This window comes from Glycine soja, chromosome 1 (assembly GCF_004193775.1).
Source record: "Glycine soja cultivar W05 chromosome 1, ASM419377v2, whole genome shotgun sequence".
NCBI classification, from domain to species: domain Eukaryota; kingdom Viridiplantae; phylum Streptophyta; class Magnoliopsida; order Fabales; family Fabaceae; genus Glycine; species Glycine soja.
Genome location: NC_041002.1, coordinates 32,614,660 through 32,637,170, shown reverse-complemented (window position 1 = coordinate 32,637,170; position 22,511 = coordinate 32,614,660). Strand labels below are relative to the sequence as shown.

At 34.6% G+C, this 22,511-nt stretch overlaps 1 protein-coding gene and 1 non-coding gene across 6 annotated transcripts; one reads left to right on the top strand and one right to left on the bottom strand.

Annotated features, from left to right (window-relative positions):
• The first annotated feature begins 11,395 nt into the window (after window positions 1-11,395).
• Window positions 11,396-11,502, top strand: LOC114368673. The gene has a single exon (XR_003657383.1). It is a non-coding gene; the product is annotated as a small nucleolar RNA R71 (small nucleolar RNA).
• A 6,526-nt stretch (window positions 11,503-18,028) lies between these two features.
• Window positions 18,029-20,700, bottom strand: LOC114414742. Of its 5 annotated transcripts, XM_028379164.1 has the most exons (7): window positions 20,628-20,700; window positions 19,969-20,046; window positions 19,567-19,761; window positions 19,336-19,464; window positions 19,029-19,166; window positions 18,805-18,934; window positions 18,029-18,204 (listed from the first exon to the last, which is right to left on the bottom strand). In XM_028379164.1, the coding sequence occupies exons 2-7, from the start codon at window positions 20,029-20,031 to the stop codon at window positions 18,134-18,136; spliced, it is 726 nt and encodes a 241-aa protein (XP_028234965.1). In that variant the 5' UTR covers window positions 20,032-20,046; window positions 20,628-20,700; the 3' UTR covers window positions 18,029-18,133. The 5 variants fall into 5 exon arrangements, with proteins under 5 accessions (XP_028234965.1, XP_028234940.1, XP_028234932.1 ...); XM_028379139.1 differs by lacking the exon at window positions 18,029-18,204 and having other exon boundaries at window positions 18,496-18,934; window positions 19,969-20,074; XM_028379131.1 differs by lacking the exon at window positions 18,029-18,204 and having other exon boundaries at window positions 18,496-18,934.
• Window positions 20,701-22,511: the final 1,811 nt, after the last annotated feature.

Here is a 22,511-nt window from a genome sequence, read left to right as displayed (position 1 = left end):
AGTAGCAATTTCATGTAACTTTAGATTGCACCAATGATTTTATACTTTTATATGGCTGACCATCAGAATCATCTAACTTGAAATACCTAACAATACAGCAGTGTAAATAAAAATTTACTAAAAAAATAGCCAGGCTGAAAAAATGAGGGTGTTTTTATTTGAGGCATGAAAGGAATGCAAGTCTTGTTTGTTCTAGCATTTTAGAACTAAGTGATCTTTATTTTACTTTTATCTGATAAACACTCGATGATCCTTATATCAACTTGTAATCAATTTCCTTGTTTGTTCAGGGATTTACTGCATCTGCCCTTAATTATGGGCTCATTACATGTTGAGGGAGGTTTCGACACTGCTTTATGAAAGTTGTGTTGTCAAAGTTTGTAATTTGTGGACAACTTACAACTGAAGTTAGCAATGTTAGATATTGCATAATAATTTTAAATTCTTGCAAAACTATAGACTATCATTAATTATGTAAATTCTTTTATTATGTGATTAAACGATTTTACAATTGTTAAAAATGATGTAAATTCTTTTATTAATTATGTAAATTCTTTTGCTTCAAATGAATGTATAGAAAAATTAAAACACCAGTTAAAAAAGTAGAGCCGCACCAAATTTTTTTTTTAAAAAAATCTATTCTAAGACGGTTGTTGGAAAACCGTCTTAGTATGTCTCACTTTCTAAGACGGTTTTGTGAATAACTGTCTTAGAAAACCTTACAAACAAATGACATACTAAGATGGTTTTTGCTGTAACCATCTTAGTATGTCTCACTTTCTAAGACGGTTTTAGTAATAACCGTCGTAGAAAGTTGGCCTATTATTACGGTTAAGAACTGATAACCGTCTTGAATAAGCAATACATTTTAAGACGGTTATTCATAAAATCGTCTTAAAAACATTAATCTTAAAAGACGGTTCCAAAATCGTCGTTGTAGAGGTTAACTTATTTTACGACACTGCGTGCTATGATGGTTCAAAATCGTCGTAAAATGGTCTGCAGAACCGACTTAAAAAGCTTTGTTTGTAGTAGTGTATTCATTTATCCCATGTTGGGATGGATTGGGGTGGAAATAAAAGAGAGATAAAAAATAGATGGAGAAATTTATAGAAATGATAAGTGATAAGATTGAAAATGAAGATAAAGATAAAAAAAGAAAAATTAGATGAAAACGAGATGGAAAACCATATGTATGTATGATATTCATAAAATTTACTTAAACACTGGTAATAATATATAACTATCATAAATAAGCAGCTATATTAAATAATAAGACAATTACTGAAGGACTAAAAGATGCAATTTTTTAATTTAACCATTAAAACCAAAAGTGCCTCAAATTTGAAGAACTAATTAAACCATATTTAAAACTTGTTTGTTATAGGTAATTTCAAATAGGGCTTCAATCCAGGAATTAGCTAGGAAGTCATTTTGCATTTTGTAACAAGTAAATTGACATGTATGTATGCAGTTAAATTAGTACATATAAAGGACACTTTACCAATAAATAAATGCATATAAAAACAAGGATATACATACTACCTAATTGGGTTTTAGAAATGGAAAATGACTCCTTTTAATTTCTACTTTTAAAATGATCCCTTTTGGTCTCTATTATTACACACACTTTATTTTTATTCCTTGTCACTTTGCAACAACAAAGACCAAAAGGGGTCCAAAAGTGTTTGCATAGGAACTAAAATGGATGATTTTTAAGTGTAGGGACTATAAGAATCAAATAAGTAATTTTAGTTTCTTTTGAAAGGAAATTTCCATAAAATATATTATTTTGCTCATTTATCAAATAATAAGACATGTTAGTTTACCTCCCAAGCATGCGTGATTTTGGGGAATCTAGGAGAGTTAAGGGGGTTTGACCATCAATGTCCCTGATTATACCGATGCATCATTGTAGGTATACCTTGTGGATCGATCCCAATCATTTGGAATAGAAGGTACCTTGTTAATATTAATGTCAATTTTTGTAAAATTTGATGTTGCTTTTACTTTTATTGAATTTGTCTTCCCGTCTTCTCTGACCCACTGTTCATACTTCCATGGTAAGGACAATGTAGAGGCTAACTTAGATTGGGAAATAAGGGTAGAGCAACAACTTAAAAAGAAGTCTACTTCAAAATCTTATGGCTCTCACTCTTATCCAAAGAAAGACCAAGGTCAAGGCATCTTAGGGGTGACACCTTCTAAGCCCAAAGATGATAAGGGGAAGACAATAGAAAAGCAAGCCCCTAAGGCTAGTATGGAAGAGAAAACTAGCTCTATAAAGTGCTTTAAATGTCTTGGAAGAGGACACATTACTTCTCAATGCCCGACCACAAAAACCATGATTATGAGGGGCCCTGACATTTATAGTAGCCAAGATGAGGCTACTACTTCACCTTCCTCTAGTGAAAGGGATGAAGAAAAATGGGAAGAATCTAGTGAAGAAATTTACCCCCAAGAAGAAGGACAACCATTAGTGGTTAAAGAGAAGTGTAAGGAGGTAAGTGTCTCCTCCAAGAGTTTAGCTAAGAAGGAAACTCATTTTACAATAAAGACAAACATTAAAGAAATTTTCCCTCTTAGACAACCTCCACATTTTCTCTTTTGTAAAAAGACACTTGTTAGCACTGCCACACCTTTTGGGCTTGAGGTTAAATCCTTGTGCTTTGTTGGTGCCCAAAATAGGTATTATTTGGAACCAAATCCCTACAATAAGTGATATGATGAATTTGTTGAGTGTTGCAACCTTCTTTTGTAAAATCAGTCATGCACCCAACGTCTTCATGATTCATGTACATAGGGACTCATTAGGTAGGTTTGTTCTTATTTTTGGTTTCAATACAAACTTAGGTGCTCATATGGGACACCTTAGGTTTGTCATATTTTTTTTTTGTAGGAATAATCAACATAAAAATATAGAAAAAGGTACGCTTTATTGCATTACTTTCCTTAATTTTTTAAATAGTGATCAAGGGGTTCCCAAGGACCCTAAGAGAATAAAGATCATTCTTGATTGGCCCACTCCACCAAGTATAAGGGAAATCTGGGGCTGCCATGACTTAACAAACTTTTACAAAAGGTTTGCCCCATATTTTTCTATACTTGTAGCACCACTCATTGAGTTGGTGAGGAACCATGTTCCCTCATGGGAAGATGTCCATGAAAGGAGTTTTCAGACCTTACCCTACTCTAACATACCCAACACCACTAATACATATGTTTTTATTCTTTTTACAGGTGTCAAGGGAAGGAGCCAGAGTATGAAGAACCTCAGGATTTGAGGTCAAATCCTTTCCAAGGTGGAAGGGATGATGCAATCCTACCCCCCAAGGGTATTGGATAGAAGACTCCAAGAGGCTTGGGCTAGAGCTACTAAAGAAGGCCCTAGGATTCTCATGAACCTTAGGGTAGATTTTTGAGCCCATGGGTCAAGGTTGGATCCACTCTTCTTTGTAAATATTATAATAGGTTTTTCCTTCTTCTGGGCCTTGTATTTTGACCATTCTAGTAGTATAGGATTTTAGCCTTGTATTTCAGGGCATTTTGAGTAGTCTTTGTAGTAGGTACTTTTTTTTTGTTTTGAGCCCATGGGTCAAGGTTGGATCCACTCTTCTTTGTAAATATTATAATAGGTTTTTCCTTCTTTTGGGCCTTGTATTTTGACCATTTTAGTAGTATAGGATTTTAGCCTTGTATTTCAGGGCATTTTGAGTAGTCTTTGTAGTAGGGACTTTTTTTTTTGTTTTGAGCCCATGGGTCAAGGTTGGATCCACTCTTCTTTGTAAATATTATAATAGGTTTTTCCTTCTTTTGGGCCTTGTATTTTGACCATTCTAGTAGTATAGTATTTTAGCCTTGTATTTCAGGGCATTTTGAGTAGTCTTTGTAGTAGGGACTTTTTTTTTGTTTTTTCATGTATTTTGTCAAGGAGGTGAGCTTAGTTTTTAGATGGGTGTGTGTAGCTAAGCTCTTGCTTCTCAAGGAAGCTTCTCAAGGAGGTGAGCTTAGTTTTTAGATGGGTGTGTAGCTAAGCTCTATCTTCTCAAGGAAGTTTTCTCAAAGAAGCTTCTCAAGGAAGTTTTCTTAAGAAAGCTTCTCAAGGAAGCTACTTAGTCTATAAATAGAAGCATGTGTAACACTTGTTGTAACTTTGATGAATGAGAGTCTTGTGAGACACAACTCAAAGTTCAACTTCTCTCCCTTTTTCTTCCTTCAATTTCGTGCTCCCCCCTCTCTCTTTCTCTCCCTCTTTCTTTGGCTAGAAGCTTATAAGAACAAAATTGCCTAAATCATTTCCAAATATGCATGTGAATTAGGAAGCATCAACAAGAATCAAGCCAAGGCTATTGTGCAAGCAATCAATGGGGCAAAACACACCAAAAGATTATGATGATGGATGGCTCAAATTCTCACAAAGGTAAACTTATCACTTTCAAATTGAGCTTTCAAAACTATCATGACATATAGAGGAAAAACAAGGATTTCAAATCACAAAATGTCAAGATTTGACCTAAAATGTCCTATAATTACCCATTTCTTGAACATATCCTATAATTCAAAGAAAAATATGCAAATTTGTACTTGCAAACAGAATTGACCTGAAATATTAAACTAGAAACCCAACAAACTAACAAAATTAACAAAACTAACAAAACTAGCAAAACCAAAACCAAAGAACTCCCCCCTATACTTAAACAACATATTGTCCTCAATGTAGCACAATTAAAAGATTAAAAGCAATTAGACCATCAAATAGAATCGGACAAATGTAATAAAAGTAAAGAAGGAGATAGGAAAGAAAAACCCCCTAAGTCATGGTGGAGGAAGAGTAGGGTGGAGTAAGGAAGTCTCTTCCACCACTACGTCCACTAAAGAAGGGTTTCTGAGGAATGGCTTAAGTCGGTGTCCATTGACCTTGAAGCTCTTGTTTGCGGAGTCGCTTTTGATCTCAACTGTACCATAAGGAAAAATATTAGTAACAACAAAAGGACCAATCCACTTAGACCTCAACTTACCACTCATGAGTCCAAGCTTAGAATTATACAATAACACTTTTTGCCCGACCATGAAGTCCTTCTTAATTATCATGCTATCATGGAACTTCTTGGTCTTTTCTTTGTAGAACTTGGCATTCTCGTAGGCTTCTAGGCGGATCTCATCTAACTCACTCAGTTGCAACTTTCTTTCCTCACCAACTTGATCCATAGAGAAGTTGTAAGTCTTCACTGCCCAGTATGCTTTGTGCTCAATCTCCACTGGGAGATGACATGCCTTTCCAAAGACAACCCGATAAGGAGACATTACTATGGGTACTTCGTAGGCAGTCCTATGTGCCCAAAGAGCATCATCAAGCCTGGTACTCCAATCTTTTCTGCTTGGCTGCACAATCTTCTCTAAAATTCTCTTGATCTCCCTGTTAGAGATTTATGCCTGTCCATTAGTTTGGGGGTGGTATGGTGTGGATACCCTGTGTACAACCCCGTACTTTTTAAGCAAGGCATGCATTGATTTGTTGCAAAAATGGGTTCCTTGATCACTAACAATTGCTTTAGGTACTCCAAACCTGCAAAAAGATTAGATCTGACAAAATGTACAACAACCTTAGCATCATTGGTTCTAGTGGGCTTGGCTTCCACCCATTTTGAAACATAATCAACTGCAAGGAGAATGTAAACATAACCAAAAGATATAGGAAAAGGGCCCATGAAATCTATACCCCAGACATCAAACACCTCACAGAATAGCATAGGTTGTTGAGGCATTTGTTGTCCCCATGTAAGTGCACTTCCTGCTCTCTGACACTGCTCACAAGTGCTACAAATCTTCCACGCATCTTTAAAGATGGTGGGCCAATAAAAGCCACAGTCAAGCACTTTGTGAGCTGTCCTTTGAACACCCAGATGACCTCCCGATGCGGAAGAATGATAGAATTGCAGGACTGAGTCAGTCTCATGATCCGGAATGCATCGTCTAATGACCTGATCATTGCACAATTTCCACAAGTAGGGGTCATCCCAAATAAAATGCTTAGCATCACTTTTAATTTTATCTTTTTGAACCTTAGATGCTAAGGGAGGAAAAACAGAAGCAACTAAATAATTGACAATGTTAGCAAACCAGGGAGTAGAAAGAGAATTAGAAATACTATACAATATATATAAATGATCATCCGGGAAATCATCCCGAATGGGTGAGTCCTCATCAGACACATGTTCGATCCGACTCAAATGATCAGCAACTAAATTTTGTGCTCCGCTCCTATCACGGATCTCCAAGTCAAATTTTTGGAGCCAAAGCATCCATCGGATCAACCTAGGCTTTGAATCAGCCTTCTACAACAAGTACTTTAAAGCTGCATGGTCAATATAAACAATAATGTGAGTACTAAGCAAATAAGAATGAATTTTTTCAAGAGCAAAAACTATGGCTAGTAGCTCTTTCTCAATAGTAGTATAATTCGCTTGGGCAGCATCTAAAGTCCTAGAAGCATAATATATCACCCTAGGCAATTTATCAATTTTCTGAGCAAGGACAGCCCCCAATGCATAATTGGATGCATCACACATAAGCTCAAAAGGGACTGTCCAGTCGGATGCCTAGATGATGGGGGTGGTAGTCAGTGCTCTTTTCATGCAATCAAAAGCCTCTTTGCATTTATCATTAAAGTCAAACTCTACCTCATTTTGCAACAAGTTGGATAGTGGAAGGGCTACTTTGCTAAAATCTCTTATAAAGCGCCTGTAGAATCCTGCATGACCAAGAAAAGGTCGCACCTCTCGCACGCAAGAGGGGTAAGGCAATTGTGAAATAACATAAATTTTTGCAAGATCTACTTCAATGCCCTTATTGGAAATAATGTGGCCCAAAACTATACCTTGCTCAACCATAAAATGACATTTTTCAAAATTTAGAACAAGGTTAGTTTCAGTGCATCTATTCAAAACCTTTTCCAGAATATCCAAACAATTATCAAAAGAGGATCCATATACAATGAAATCATCCATAAACACCTCTATGCAATTTTCTAACAAATCACTAAAAATACTAATCATGCACCGCTGGAAGGTACCCGGGGCATTGCATAGGCCGAAAGGCATCCTCCTATAAGCAAAAGTGTCGAAGGGCAGGTGAATATGGTCTTTTCCTGATCCTCAGGAGCAATAGTGATTTGCATATAACCAGAAAAACCATCAAGGAAACAGTAGTGAGATTTACCTGCCAGGCGTTCAAGCATCTGGTCAATGAATGGCAGGGGAAAATGGTCCCTTTTGGTAACCTGGTTCAGCCTCCTATAGTTGATGCAGACTCTCCAATTGTTCTGCACCCGAGTAGGAATCAACTCCTCCTTCTCATTTTTTATCATGGTGAGGCCGGTTTTCTTCGGGACTACCTGGACAGGACTCACCCATTGGCTTTCAGAGATAGGATAAATGATTCTTGCTTGCAAAAGCTTGGTTACCTCCTTCTTCACTACATCAAGAATCACCGGGTTGAGTCTTCTCTGTGGCTGTCTTACTAGTTTAGCTCCATCTTCTAAATTTATTCGATGCATACATGTGGATGGGCTAATACCAGGAATGTCCGCAGGGTCCAGCCTATAGCCTTCTTATGCTTCTTAAGGACTGACAACAGCTTCTCCTCTTGCTCATCAGCAAGGGGGGTAGATATAATTACTGGAAAACTTTTGCTATCATCCAAGTAAGCATATTTTAAATTTGATGGCAGAGGCTTCAATTCTGGTGTGGGTGGCTGGATAATGGTAGAAGGAGATGGTTTCTCAACCTGTACCTCATAAAGAAAGTCAAAGGTATATGTACTTCTTGAAACATGGTTAGTTCTATCTGACTCTATAAAATCAATCTCAAGAGGTAAAACATCACCGGACATGTAATCAATATCAAATTTAGATTCACTCTCAACATCAAATTCATACATATGATCAAGTACAAATTCATATTCAATGCATGAAGAGTGACAGGCATGCAGATTAGAATGAAGATCGGTCATGTATTCATCAACAATATGGTCAATTATTTCAACACGAAATATAGAAAGATCTTCAGATGGGTGTTTCATAGCATCAAGAATATTAAAATGAACAGTTATATCACCAAACTCCATAGATAGTGTGCCTGTATATACATCTATCTTAGTTCTAGCAGTTTTCATAAATGGCCTGCCTAGAATGATGGGAATTGATCCTTTAGAAAATCCCTCCTCCATATTCAAAATATAAAAATCAACAGGGAAAATCAGTTCACCAACTCTAACTAAGGCATCCTCTATGAAACTAGCAGGATAGGCAACACTTCTATTAGCTAAATGAATTACCACATCAGTTGACTACAAGGGACCAAGAGATAGAGAATTAAAAATAGACAGAGGCATCACACTAACAGAAGCTCCTAAATCTAGCATGGCATTTGTTAGATCAAGTGGCCTCAGAATAATTAAGAAGGGGGGGTTGAATTAATTATTCCTAAACCTTTACTAATTAAAAAATTACTCTTCTAAGGCTTTTACTAAGTTGTTAAGAGAATAAGGAGTAGAAAAGAAACTTAACAGAAAGTAAAAGCGGAAATTAAAAGAGTAGGGAAGAAGGAGACAAACACACAAGAGTTTTTATACTAGTTCGGCAATAACTCGTGCCTACATTCAGTCCCCAAGCGACCTGTAGTCCTTGAGATTTCTTTCAACCTTGTAAAAATCCTTTTACAAGCAAAGATCCACAAGGTATGTACCCTCCCTTGTTCTCTTTAAAACCCTAGTGGATGTACCCTCCACTAAAACTGATCCACAAGAGATGTACCCTCTCTTGTTCTCAGTCAAACCCAAGTAGATGTACCCTCTACTTGTACCACAAAGGATGTACCCTCCAATGTAAGACAAAGATCTCAGGTGGTTAAACCTTCGATACTTTGTGAATGGGGATACAAAAGAATTCTCAGGCGGTTAGTCCTTTGAATACTTTTGTATAAGGGAAAGGGAAGAATCAAAAGAATTCTTAAACTGTGTCGTTTTGAATTCTTTGGCAAGGGAGAAGGGAGACACAAAAGAATTCAGGCGGTTAGTCCTTCGTTCTTTTGGAAAAGGGAGAAGAGAGACACAAAAAGAATTCAGGCAATTAGTCTTTGGCAAATTCTTTTTGGCAAAGGGAGAAGAGATGAAAAGAATGAATAGCACAAGCTTTCAAGGTTCAGAAAACCAGAAAACTTTGGAAAGCTTTTGGTAGAAAGAAGAAGAAGAAGTTCAAAGAGATTAAAGGCTTGTAAAGGATTGTATAAGATTGATTGGAAAAGTATATCGAAAAGCAAATCAAAGCCTTGCTTTTATAGACTCTTCATGTCTGGCCAAGAGGACCATTTAGAAGAGTTATAACTTTTAGAAAAACTTAAAACCAATTTGAAAAATTCAAAAACCTTTTGAAGAGTTACATCTTTTGATTTATTCAGAAACAATCACTGGTAATCGATTACCAAATCAGTGTAATCGATTACACAAGGCTTTTATGTGAAAGGATGTGACTCTTCACATTTGAATTTTAATTTCAACGTTCAAAGACACTGGTAATCGATTACCAAAACATTGTAATTGATTACAGCTTTTTGAAATTAATTGGAACGTTGTAAATTCAATTTGAAAACTTTTTCAAATCCATTTTGCTACTGGTAATCGATTACCAGAGAGTAAAAACTCTTTGGTAAACATGTTTTGAGAAAAATCCATGTGCTTCTCAGTTTTTGAAAAAACCTTTTCATACTTATCTTGATTAAGCTTTTTCTTGATTCTTGAATCTTGAGTCTTGAACCTTGATCTCTTCAATCTTGATTCTTGATTCTTGAATTCAACTTTCCTCTTAAATCTTAAAGTGTTCTTGATTCTATCTTGAACATCTTGAACTCATTCTTTGATTGACCTTTGAGCTTTTTGTCATCACCTTTGTCATCATCTTTTGTTGTCATCTTTGTTATCATCAAAACATCTTTGAATCACTCTTGATTCACCATGAAGCTTTGCTTCTACAGCATTGTCAAACTTACTGTTCCCTATAATACAAGGTATGCTGAATGTACCTGGATCTTTACATTTTTCAGGGATTTGGGGAACAGATTTACCAATCAATGCGGAGACATTTCTGCCCATACTAATTCTTTCACTTCCTTTAAGCTTCCACTTATTAGTGCATAGCTCCTTCAAGAATTTAGCATATCTTGGAATTTGCTCTATTGCATCCAGTAGAGGTATGTTTACCTCTACTTTTCTAAATGTTTCCAAGATCTCCTTCTCTGCCTCTTCCATTTTTTTGTTGGAAATTGCTCTTGGAGGGAATGGAAGAGGGATATGCTGCTTCTGTAAATCATAATTACCAGTGGAAGGTTCACCTACATAGAAATTGTTAGGTAACTTACTCTTTAAATTTTTGTCATCATCTTTTTCTGGAGTAGAGTGAAGTTGGGCAGGTTCATTTGTGGATGAAGAAGATGTTGCTAGTTGAGGTCCTTGACAATGCTTTCCCAACCTCAATGTAATGGCACTCACATTTTTGGGATTCTGGACAGATTGAGAAGGTAATCTGTCAGAATTTTGGGACTGTTGTTGATTTAACTGTGTAGCCAATTGTCCTATCTGATTAGTTAAGCTCTGAATGGAGGCTCTGGTCTCTTGTTGAAACTGCATGTTTTGCATAGTCATTTGCCTCACAAGTTCTTCAAGGGAAGATTGCGGAGGAGCCTCAACTGTTTGTTGTTTCTGGGGCTGTTGTTGTTGTTGCTGCTGGATTGGTGGAGGAACGTATGGTCTGCTTGGCCCAGCAGCATTCTGAAAATAAGGTTTTTGTTGTTGTTGCTGTTGTTGTGAAGGATTCGACCATCTAAGGTTGGGATGATTCCTCCACCCAAGATTGTACCTGTTGTTGGAGAGGTCATAATTGTTCTGTTGTGGCTGATTTTGCTACTGAGGTTGAGGAGGTGTGTTGTAGATATTTGCAGCATAAGCTTCAGGCTGTTCAATTGCTTCAGATTATTGCACAGAAGGGCAAAGGTCTGTGTAGTGGTCGGCAGAGGAGCATAAACCACAGAGTCTGGCGACAGGTGAAGATTTTTTATTCATGGCCAGTTGGGTTACCAGGTTAACCAAGGCATCTAGTTTACCTTCAAGCTTCTTAGTCTTGGCTGATGAAGATGAATTCGTGGCTACTTCATGCACTCCTCTAATGACAATAGCATCACTTCTGGCACTAAATTGCTGGGAGTTTGAAGCCATCTTCTCAATTAAATTTCTGGCTTCAGCAGGGGTCATGTCTCCAAAGGCTCCACCACTGGCAGCATCTATTATACTTTTCTCCATGTTATTGAGTCCTTCCTTAAAATATTGGAGGAGAAGCTGCTCAGAAATCTGGTGGTGAGGGCAATTGGCACATAGTTTCTTAAATCTCTCCCATTATTCATATAAGCTCTCTCCACTGAGTTGTCTAATGCCTGAAATATCCTTTCTGATGGTCGTGGTCTTGGAAGCAGGGAAAAAATTTTCTAAAAATACTCTCTTGAGGTCATCCCAGCTTGTCATGGACCGTGGAGCAAGGTAATAAAGCCAGTCCTTCGCCACTCCCTCTAAAGAATGAGGAAAGGCCTTCAGAAATATGTGATTCTCCTGAACATTTGGGGGTTTCATGGTGGAGCAGACAATATGGAATTCTTTCAGATGTTTGTGCGGGTCTTCAGCTGCAAGGCCATGAAACTTTGGAAGCAAATGGATCAGTCCAGTTTTAAAAACATATGGGACATCCTCATCAGGGTATTGGATGCACAAGCTTTCGTAGGTGAAATCAAGTGCAGCCATTTCCCTTAGAGTCCTCTCATAGGGTGGAGGCTGTGCCATGTTCTCAGAATGTTCAAAATCAGAATGTTCAAAACTATAATGCTCAAAATCACCAATAACAGAATGCTCAGGATGCTCAAAAGGTACTAAATGATGTCTAACTAATCTATGAAATGTCTTATCTATCTCAGGATCAAAGGGTTGTAAGTCAGATGGATTTCCTTTAGTCATACATTATATTCAACATGCACAACTAGTTGCCTTCTTATGCAAGTAACAGTGCAGGTTTGAACTACAGCTACCATTAAATGATATCCAAATGACTTGAAATTTTGTGAGCAACCTTATGAAATGATGAGAAGATAGCACAAAAAATTTCAAACGAAAATTCAAAGTCTAACAATAGAATCTAAAAATGATAAGTTAAGAAAAATAAGAGAATAATACTTGGAAAATAAAAAACTTTTGACAGAATCGCAATTTTTGGAAGAAAGAGACCTCAGCCGGCCTATGGCAGGCTGCTATAGCATGGGAAATTTTTTTCTATCCCAAATACATATATAATAATTGCGATTCTGATAACCAGAGCAAAAAATTATGGTCGTTTGAAGTTTTGACAAAAATAAAATTTGCTACTTTTTTGGAACTTTCAAATCTGACCAAACTAAAAACTCTAGCTATTTTTCCCACAAAATATGGATTAAAAGAAGTTACCACAAAAAAGTTCAGCCAAAAATAACAACTCTAGCTACTAAAACAAAAAATTCCAAATAATTCAGCAAGGGTGGTCGCTAAAATCCGTCGCTACATGATTTCCACTATTACTCTGTTTTTCCGCAAGCAAAAGTGGTCATTAAATCCATCGCAAAATACTATTCACGGCAAAACACCCTAAACTGAAACAGGGGAAACACTTAACAAAAAAACTAAAACAGAACACACACTAAACAAAATACCAAGACACTAAACAACACTAACACAAACACTAACACAATACTAACAATTAAACATAAAACACAAAAGAATTAAACACTCACACGGCACTAGCTATTATGAACCTTTGGACACTACTCCTCGGCAACAGCGCCAAATTTGATCGACACCGTACCCGAATCAAATAAACATTAAAATGCAGTAACTTGGAAGTGATCCTAGGTCGTCTCCCAATGAGCAATGATCAACCAAACGTTCATAACAGATAGTAGGAAAATAGTAACGAATTGGGGGGTTGTTTTTTTTTTTTTGTAAATTAAACAAAGAGTAAAATTGAATTAGAAAATATCAGAATTAAAAACGCATTGCTTCCCCTTGATTCACAAGCAAGTCTCTTATCCTAGGTTACGAGAGTTTATCCTTTATCAGTTCAACCACTTAATCCAACCCTAAATTAAATTACTAAGCGAAATTTAACATAAGGCATTCATTATGTGATTAAGCAACACATACACCAATTAATCATAAACGATCATTAAGCACGAACGTAATTAAGCGTAGAGACAATTAATCAAGCACTAAGCATGCATGAATTAATAGCAACAAATTCAGAGTAATTAGTGAAGAGGAAAAACTGAACAGAATTTAACAGTAATAATAGAACCTCAAAGAGAACTGTGCTTGATCCTCAAGAGAAAGCAACGCTGGAGACTTAGCCTTCCATTAATCAATAGAGAACGAAATTATAGATTGAAGAACGGAATTTTATTGCTAAAACAAAAAGTCAAAACTGGAATTGCAAAACGAAAAAGTGTCTAAGAAAAGCCTAAAACTAAAAAACAAAAACAGGAGAGAGAGAGAGAGAGAGAGAGAGAGAGAGAGAGAAAAGAGAGTCTAAACTAGAACCTTGGTGTTGTTATATAGTTTTTCTAGTCCCAAAGGTTACAAATTTATTTTAAATCCAAGCCCATAAATAAAATAAAATAAAATCTAGATAAGATAAGATAAGATAAGATAAGATCTAGATGAAATAATATCTAGATGAGATCAAATCTAAATAATATCTATATAAGATAAAGTCTAGATAAGATAAAATTTTGTAGAATAAAATAGTCTGTCATCTTCAAGTCCAAGCCCAATTCTAGATTCAAGCCCAATGCTTCATTAATTCCTGAAATTAGATTAAAAACATCAAATTAGCTTAATGGGCCCAAATAATAAAATTGCCTAATTAATTTGACAATTAAGACTAATCAGTACTTAAAATGGTGCAAAAAGGGTTAAGAAATAGGAGAAAATAATGGCACATCAATCACCTTATTCTTCACCACATCAAGAATGGTGGGATTCAACCTTCTCTATGGATTCCTTACAAGCCTGGAATCATCCTCCAAAAGTATTCGATGGATGCATATGGAAGGATTTATTCTAGGAAGGTTAGCAAGTGTCCACCCAATGGCCTTTTTGTGGCCTTTAAAAACATGCAGCAACTTATCCTCATGCTCAAGTGAAAGGCTACTAGATATAATGACTGGGAGCTTTTGGGCATCATCTAAATATGCATACTTAAGGTGCTCAGGTAGTGGTTTCAGCTCCAAGGAAGGTGGTTGAATCGTGGAAGGCAAGGGAAGGTTGATAGCTGGTGGAAGAGAAATAAGAGGATCAAAACCTATACCTGCATCACAATCAGAATGAATTGTAGAAGAGATCTCTGCATAAATACTACATATAGTAGTACACTCATCAGAATCATCACAGATACAATCAAAAGAACCAAGATTAAAGTCATAAAAATCAGAAAAATCAAGAAGTAAATATGTACTAATATTTACACTATCTAATTCATCATCAATGATATCTACTAGGAAAACAAAATGCTCCTCTGTCGGATGTCTCATGGCCTAAAAAATGTTGAAATGCATAACATCTTCCCCAAACTCCATGGAAAGAGTCCCTACATGGACATTGATTTTGGTCCTGGTGTCATAAAAATGGTCTCCCTAGGCATCAATATGGACCCATGGCTGGAAGACTCATTCTCCATATCCAAAATATAAAAATCTGCTAGAAAAATCAAATCCTTAACTCGCACCAGCACGCCTTCAATGACTCCAAGTGGAATCATAGCTCTACGGTTGGCTAGATGGATGACAACATCAATGGGTTTTAAATCACCTAGATGTAATGATCTGTAAACTGATGTGGGCATGACATTAATTGAGGCTCCAAGGTCAAGCATGACATCTATAAAAGTGCATTCTCCAATGGTACAATGGATAGTAAAAGTTCTAGGATCATTGCACTTATGTGCCAAGGTGGATGGTGGAATGGCAGCAACATTTTTGCTCTGTATAAGTACAAAAACATTTCTGCCCAACTTCACTTGCTCATTTCCCTTCAATTTCCTCTTATGAGTGCATAAATCCTTCAAGAACTTTGCATTCTTTGGAATTTGTTTGATGGCATACAAGAGGGGAATATTGACTTCCACCCTCTTGAAAGTCTCAAGAAGATCAAAATCAAGCTCCACTTTCTTTGCATGAATGGATCTAGAAGGAAAAGGTAGAGGAATTTGTTTTGGTGCATAATCAGTTTTGGCACTATCATCAATTTTGGCACCAATATATGTTGGCTTTGGAAGCTCTTTGCCATTGCTCAAGGTGATAGCACTCACATTCTCCTTTGGATTAATAATTGGTTGTGCAAGAATATTGCCAGAACCTTGTTGCTACAACTGGTTGATAGTTGTAGCTAATTGTCCAATCTGAGTCTGCAAGTCTTGGATAATGGCACTCATATTTTGTTAAAACTGAATATTGTTGGTGGCCATTTAATTCATCAAATCCTCCAAGGAAGGTCCAACACTGCTATTCTGCACAGGTTGTGCAGGTGGAGGTGTAGAATACTAGAATTGTTGTTGTTGTTGTCTAAAAGGAGGAGTTTGATATTTGCTAGTGGAGGGTTGGAACTGTTGTCTGAATGGATGTTATTATGTGTGCTGCTATTGTTGCTGCTGTTATGGACCAAGACCATACCTCAAGTTTGGATTATCTCTCCAACCAGGATTGTAGGTGTTGGAGTAAGGATTATATTGTTGTTGTTAAGGTCTGAATAGCTGTCCAGGTTGCATGGTGGAACACACTACATGAAACTCCTTTAGATGCTTATGTTGATCTTCACCTACAACACCATGATACTTTGGCAGCAAATGGGTTAGTCCAGACTTTAGCTCATAACTAACCTCACTCTCAGGATATTGAATACAACAAGGTTGATACACAACATCTAGTGTAGCCAATTCCTTAAGAGTTCGGTTGTTATCAACCATTATATCAACACTAGAATCAAAAGCAATAAAAATAGGCTTAGAAACAAAATTAGAAATATAGTCAGCAATTAATTCAGTATGCACTACACTATCATCAAAAACTACATTATCATGCACAACTACACTATGATGCAAAACTACACTTCTACTCCTATTATTTCTACTCAACCTATGAAATGCCTTATCTATCTTTGGATCATATGGATGCAAGTCACCTGATTTGGACCTAGTCATGCAAAGATAAGTTCATTAATGACAGCACAGACATAAATACAAACAACTACACTACATAGAACACTATTCACAATATATGCTAAAATACTACAAAAAAATGAAAAACTGCCTCAAAAACATTTTTAAAAAAATTCTGAAACACCACGATATATGTTTAAAAATCATTTGTTATTTTTTGTAATTTTTTTATGAATTTTAAAAATCATGAAAATAGAAAAAAAAATCCAAAAGTGGTCTAAATCAATGAATTTGGCCAAAATGACCCCTAATGCTTGTGTTTGTCCCTCAGAGGGGCACCTTGATGTATGAATTTTTTTCTACATTCTGGCAAAGTTTCAACCCAACAAGTAACTAATTCTGATTTTTTGCAAAATGAACTAACTAACTAACTTCCACTAACATATAGAGTGACTACTCAGAAGGAATGGATGGGCCTTGATTTGGCCCATCTAATCTACCTAATTAAACTAATCACATAAAACAAAAGCCCAACTTGCAGCCCAATTATTTAAGGGCAGAAACTCTTACTTCCAAGCTTAATTTAACCCTCGAATTAGCATAATTGCCAAAGCGCATTTGTAACAAAATTAAAGATCTTTTTCTTAGCTTTCCAAAGACTACTCACACATTTCATTTGAAATTCTGTAGTATCCTCTAGGCCCTGCACAAGGAAAATAGGTCAAGTAAACATAAAATCTAAAATTTAACTACAATTCTCAATTAAGTTCAATCATTTGCCTTATACCAAAACTGAGTTAAGGTAAAAAAAAATAAGAGTCAAAGGGATGCTAATTAAATTAAAAAAATAAAAAAAAATATTAAACTACAAATATTCAATCAGTGGAAAAAACTGGAATAACAACATCACGAATCCTATTCACCACTTATGGGAAAAGAGCAACAAATGAGCTTTGAACATTCCAGTAATTATGAGAGGATTCATTTAACTGCTAGTAGTTCTTAGGTTCGGTATGAGCCATACTTGTTAAGCAATGTATAGTTTTCTTTCTTTTTTTCTTGTATTTTGGCTTACATTTTGTCGTTGTAATCCTGATTGTTAACATAGTGCCATCTAATCTGGATCCTTAAGGTTTTTCTTACTCTTTAATCCTTTATATAAGTCCAACGTGGGACCGATAAAGTTCATCACAATGGTCCTTTAAACATGCTGATAGGAGTGAAATTTGTAGCTGCTATGGGAAAAAACTCACTTTGAAAATCTCAACCTCTTGAAAGGGGTGAATTTCTAATCATCTGCTAGGTTATGCAGAATTGTAGATGGTGCTCTACATTGTTTTATGTTATGTTGAAAGATCAGTATCACAAGTTGAACTGTCCTTGAAGTTATAAAAATATTAATTCCCATACTTTTAAATTTTTATATATGTTGCAATAAGTTTAGATTAATTTAGATACATATCCGAGTCATATTCAACACTTCAAAAATCAATTCCATCAAACTTTTAATGCGTACAATGCCTCAACCAGTTGAACTTTAAGGCTTGTATTGTATTTTTTATCTCGACCTTGAAACCCAGTTGACTGCATCCATGGTAGCATTAGAATAAGGGAAGTTACATCATTCTTAATATTGGAGTTCAAAATTTGATTTTCTGTGGTGAAGATTAAAAGCAGTAGGCATTTTTCACAACTAACTGGATTTTTTTCTTTTTCTGAAATAAACGAAACTATGCAAATTTCTTTTGCCTTGCAACATGGAAGATTTTATTTTCCTCTTAAATTCCCTTAAAATATCAATACAAGCACTTTTTTGCTTACAAAATATCAATATAAGCACTTTAAAGGCTTGTATGCATTCTAAAGTTTAATGTACAACGACTTCAGTTGAGTTCTTTTCGAGAACGAATGTATGTTTGTTACGCCTTCTCCTGGAACAAAGAAATACAAAAACACATACAACAGATAAATTATTTAAGAAACAACACCAGTTAATCTTAAATTATTTGTCAGATCTTTATGATATAGAAAATATTTTTGTTATACATGTGCATGTGCATATTGCTTATTTATTTTGTCATTTTTGGTAAAGAGGAGTATAAAATGAAATTAACAGGTACGCATAATGCTGAGCAATTCTTATAATTTGGTTCTTTCTAGTTACTTCTTTATTGGACAAAGAGAAAAATATAGAATAAAATGAATGGTGTGATGGAGACAGATAGAGAGAAAAAAATAATTTTGTATAAATTGTATAATATGATATTTCAAAAATATATTATAACATACAGAGTTTCGGAAAACCTATCGATAACTTCATATTTCTGACACCTATTTGGAGAAGTCTTTATTACAAGACAGGTCATCGTCATTCAAAGTGCTTATATTATAACATAAAAACTTCTTCGAATAGATGTCACGAAAGCCAAAGGCCTGATCATATCCCAAGTCAATAGAATTGAGGACCCAGTATCCTTTATTTTTCATCTCCTGAAGCATAAAAAGATATGCATCATTTCTGCAAAATCTACCTTTCAAGTGCTTCTGAAAGGACCTTATAATTTCTTCATTTATGACCTCTATTTCTCTATTAACATGCTTAATTTTGGTCTCAAGTGCATGCTTTTTCTTCCTCATCTCCATCAACTCATCACTCATAATCTAACAGAAGCAAAGAAGATATCAGTGAGATTAGTCTAAAAGAGTTATGAGAAATATTTTTCAACTAAGAACCAATTTTTATTTAACATTTTACCTTCACATGATTTCTGATGCCTTGCTTTAATTGTGCTGACTTTTTCCTTGTCACTTCAAAACGTTTGATTTCTTTATGGAGTTTATCACAATTTTTTTGTTTACAGTGATGATTGTAAGAACTATATTTCATCTGTACCTAGAGTTACCATGTATATATATAAGTCATAATTCAAATAACCCCAAAAAGAATTAAATGAACGACTTTAATGTTAATAATTTAACATCAATATATACCATTTTATAAGATAACAAAAGTTAAAATAATAGCACAAAATAAAAGGCACGGATCAAAATTCTTAATTTACATTCTTCATGAGCTCTAGAAGACGTGAACTTGAAGCATCATCTGTCTTGTGGCACATATTTTTATTTCTTAATAGCTTCTTTTCCTCAATCAAGTTTCTAGTCCCATGTAGCATCATATAATTCAACTTCTGACGTATTGTGACACAACAAGGGAAAAAAACGGTCAAATAATAAAACAAATTATCTACGGATCTAACCAAATAGACTATTAATTTTGGTTTTACTCTTACCTTATTGTCTAGCTCTTCTGTTGTGCATGACTTGATAGCTCTCCCTTTATGTGGTTTATTTGCACAAGAGAAATTGTCTAGTGCCAGATGCAAATGCCTCAGGATGTCCATTTTCCTAGCAATACCATAATTGCGTCTATAAAGATTGTAGTTCTCCAAATCATTCAGCCTAAAAACCATCCTTGCCCGTTCAATCTGTTTAGAGAAGTTTCCATAAAATATGATTTTTGACACCACCCAAACTCAAACATAGATTAATTTCTAAGAAACTACTAATTTTTATAGTATATCAAAATACAAAAATATTAAAATATGGCTCGTTTTTACCAGTTGTTCATGTCTTATAATGTAATATACTCAACACAGAGGAAAATAGTCAACCATATTAAACTTGGCACATACCACTTTTTCTCGTATCTGAAATTTTAGTTGATCGCTATCTGCAACATTGTCCTTCGGTCCCATATTGTGTGTATGATTCTGTATTATGCATCAACCTTATTATCAACTGTTCCATTTCGGTTAGAAAGTACAAATAAGTAAATATAAAGACATCGAAGAAATTATATGGATACATAGTATGAGATTAATAAAAGATCATTGTTTTCCAACTTACATGAAAATAGTTAAAGTAGATATTGTTAAAATATGATATAAATTTTTAGAATAGAAAATAAAGATCCTAGAAATTTATGATTTATCTAGAAGTAATGTAGCAGAAAAGTATAAGAGAATTATTAGGAACAATCAAAAAAGATTTAGGATATGGTCCAAATAGATGTTAGTATTTCAGACTATTATATAAAGTCTAGAAAAATCTATCTCTAGAAGTATGATGTTTTAAACCTTACTTTCCTATAAATAGACTTACAACACTTTAATATAATGAGTTTTAGGAATCAATATAAACTCCTTCTTCCATTGTCTAAGAGCTACCCGATTATAAAATCATTTACTACTTCTAATTAATATTTCCAACTACATCTCCATCCTAAATCCAACTATCAATCATCGTTCAATAACTAACTTTCTATTCCCTTAAAATAGTAACAGATACTAACCGCAAGTGATGAAGTTGTCTATTTCTTCCAAGCACTTCTCCGAGAGTTCAGACTAAGGATTAAATCTTGAGATAGAAAGCAAAGTTTAATTTCTTATTGTTAAATATAGGCCACACAGTCAACTCTCTTGCCGTGATAAAAAAAGTCAACTCGCTTGCACCCCACGCCAAGTTGGTCAATTTGCTAGTATTGTGGATAAGCAACAGCGATTCATAATGCATATTATAATATTGGTGATTTGGCCCTTCAAGTTAAAAGCTTTCAGATCGGTAGGAATAGTTTGTATTTTAATTATTCTTATGTCTAATAAGAATTAGTTTGTTTTATTTTTTTAAAATTGCCTTTATTTTAAAAATTAGTTATTTAAAATAAAAATCAAACTATTGATTGTCTTAAGAAATTAAATTGTTTCCGGAAATAAAAATAGAAATTATAACTATCTTTAAAAATAAAGTGTTTTTTTTATAATTATAATAACTGCATAAAAAAGAATTTTTGTTATTTATACATATTTTTTTTTATAACAATAAGGTACTTTTTCTATGTATTATTTAAACTACTTTTTTTACAAGCATAAATTAACATAACGTTTAGGTAGGATTAAAGACAAATTTGAGATTATAATGACTTGATAATGATTTTTATTGGAAGTGTTATACCCAACTTTTCAAAAAATAAACGTTGTTTTCTCTTATTTTCCAAAATTTATACTAAAAAATCTAGAGGGAATATAAAAATTCTATTCCCCACTGTTGCCATCAAAGTTTTGAGTTCTACTTAATAATGAGTTTTAATAATTCTTCATGCCAAATCCCGGAGAGAATTGTAAAAATGACAATTTACATCCCGAGGATGACATTAGGAAGTGACTCAAATGACTGTAGCACGACAATCTGAGCTTGAAATCATGTTTTATATATTTTAATATATAGTTCTGAGATTTTTTTCTTACATTTTGTCTTTTGTCTATGGCAAGCGGATATGGTTCACCCATAAACATAATGAAATCAATAAAGTCGATTCAGTTTTAGGTGAAATACATATAATTACACTTTTTATAAAAAAAATGAATAATTGTTTAGTTAAAATGGATTTAATATAAAGTTTAGACTAAAAATACTTAAATAATTATTAAAAATAGAAAAATAACTATCTAAAACTAATTTTACTTCATGATAGTTATCAAGGTTTATGCTTTCAGTTGTAACATCCCAATTTTTCATATGTGGTAGACAATGTTATTGTTTTGTTATGCGACTGAATAGTGTTTTTAGACTACTGAAATACAAAAATGAGATGTTATCATAATATACCTAGGTGTGGTTAAATTCTGAAGTTTTTAAGTTAAAGTCTAGAAAGAATAAGGATAATTCAAAGAGAAATCTCTAGTTAAATAATGGTCAACTTATTAATGACCTAGATGCTAATAATTAGATTTTGGTCTAAAAATAGAAATTAGAAGCTTGAAAGAAAATTAGTAATTAATGTAAGTAAAAATAGAAATTAAGTGGAGATAATTAAGGTTGATTAATGGTGATTTAGATTTCATAGAATTAGAAAAGAGGCAATTAAGTCATAATAGTTTAAAGTGGAGGGAATTTTCATAAATGACTATATAACTAATTACAGCTCATGATGATAGAGGAAACTTTGTGTTGTGTAATTTGTGCATATATGAATTTATTGTGTGTGTGTGATTAGGCCTTGCAATTCCATTGGTCCAAGCTTCTCACCTACAATTGTTTTTTTTTTTTTAAAGCCAAAGCCTAGGCCAATTCTCCCATTTTGATGAAGCTTTTGGAGAAAGAAGAAAACATATTTTTCCTCTTCTTCCAAGTTTTACCAAGTGTTCCTGAGCACTTCTTCCATCAAGCTTAGGTAAGT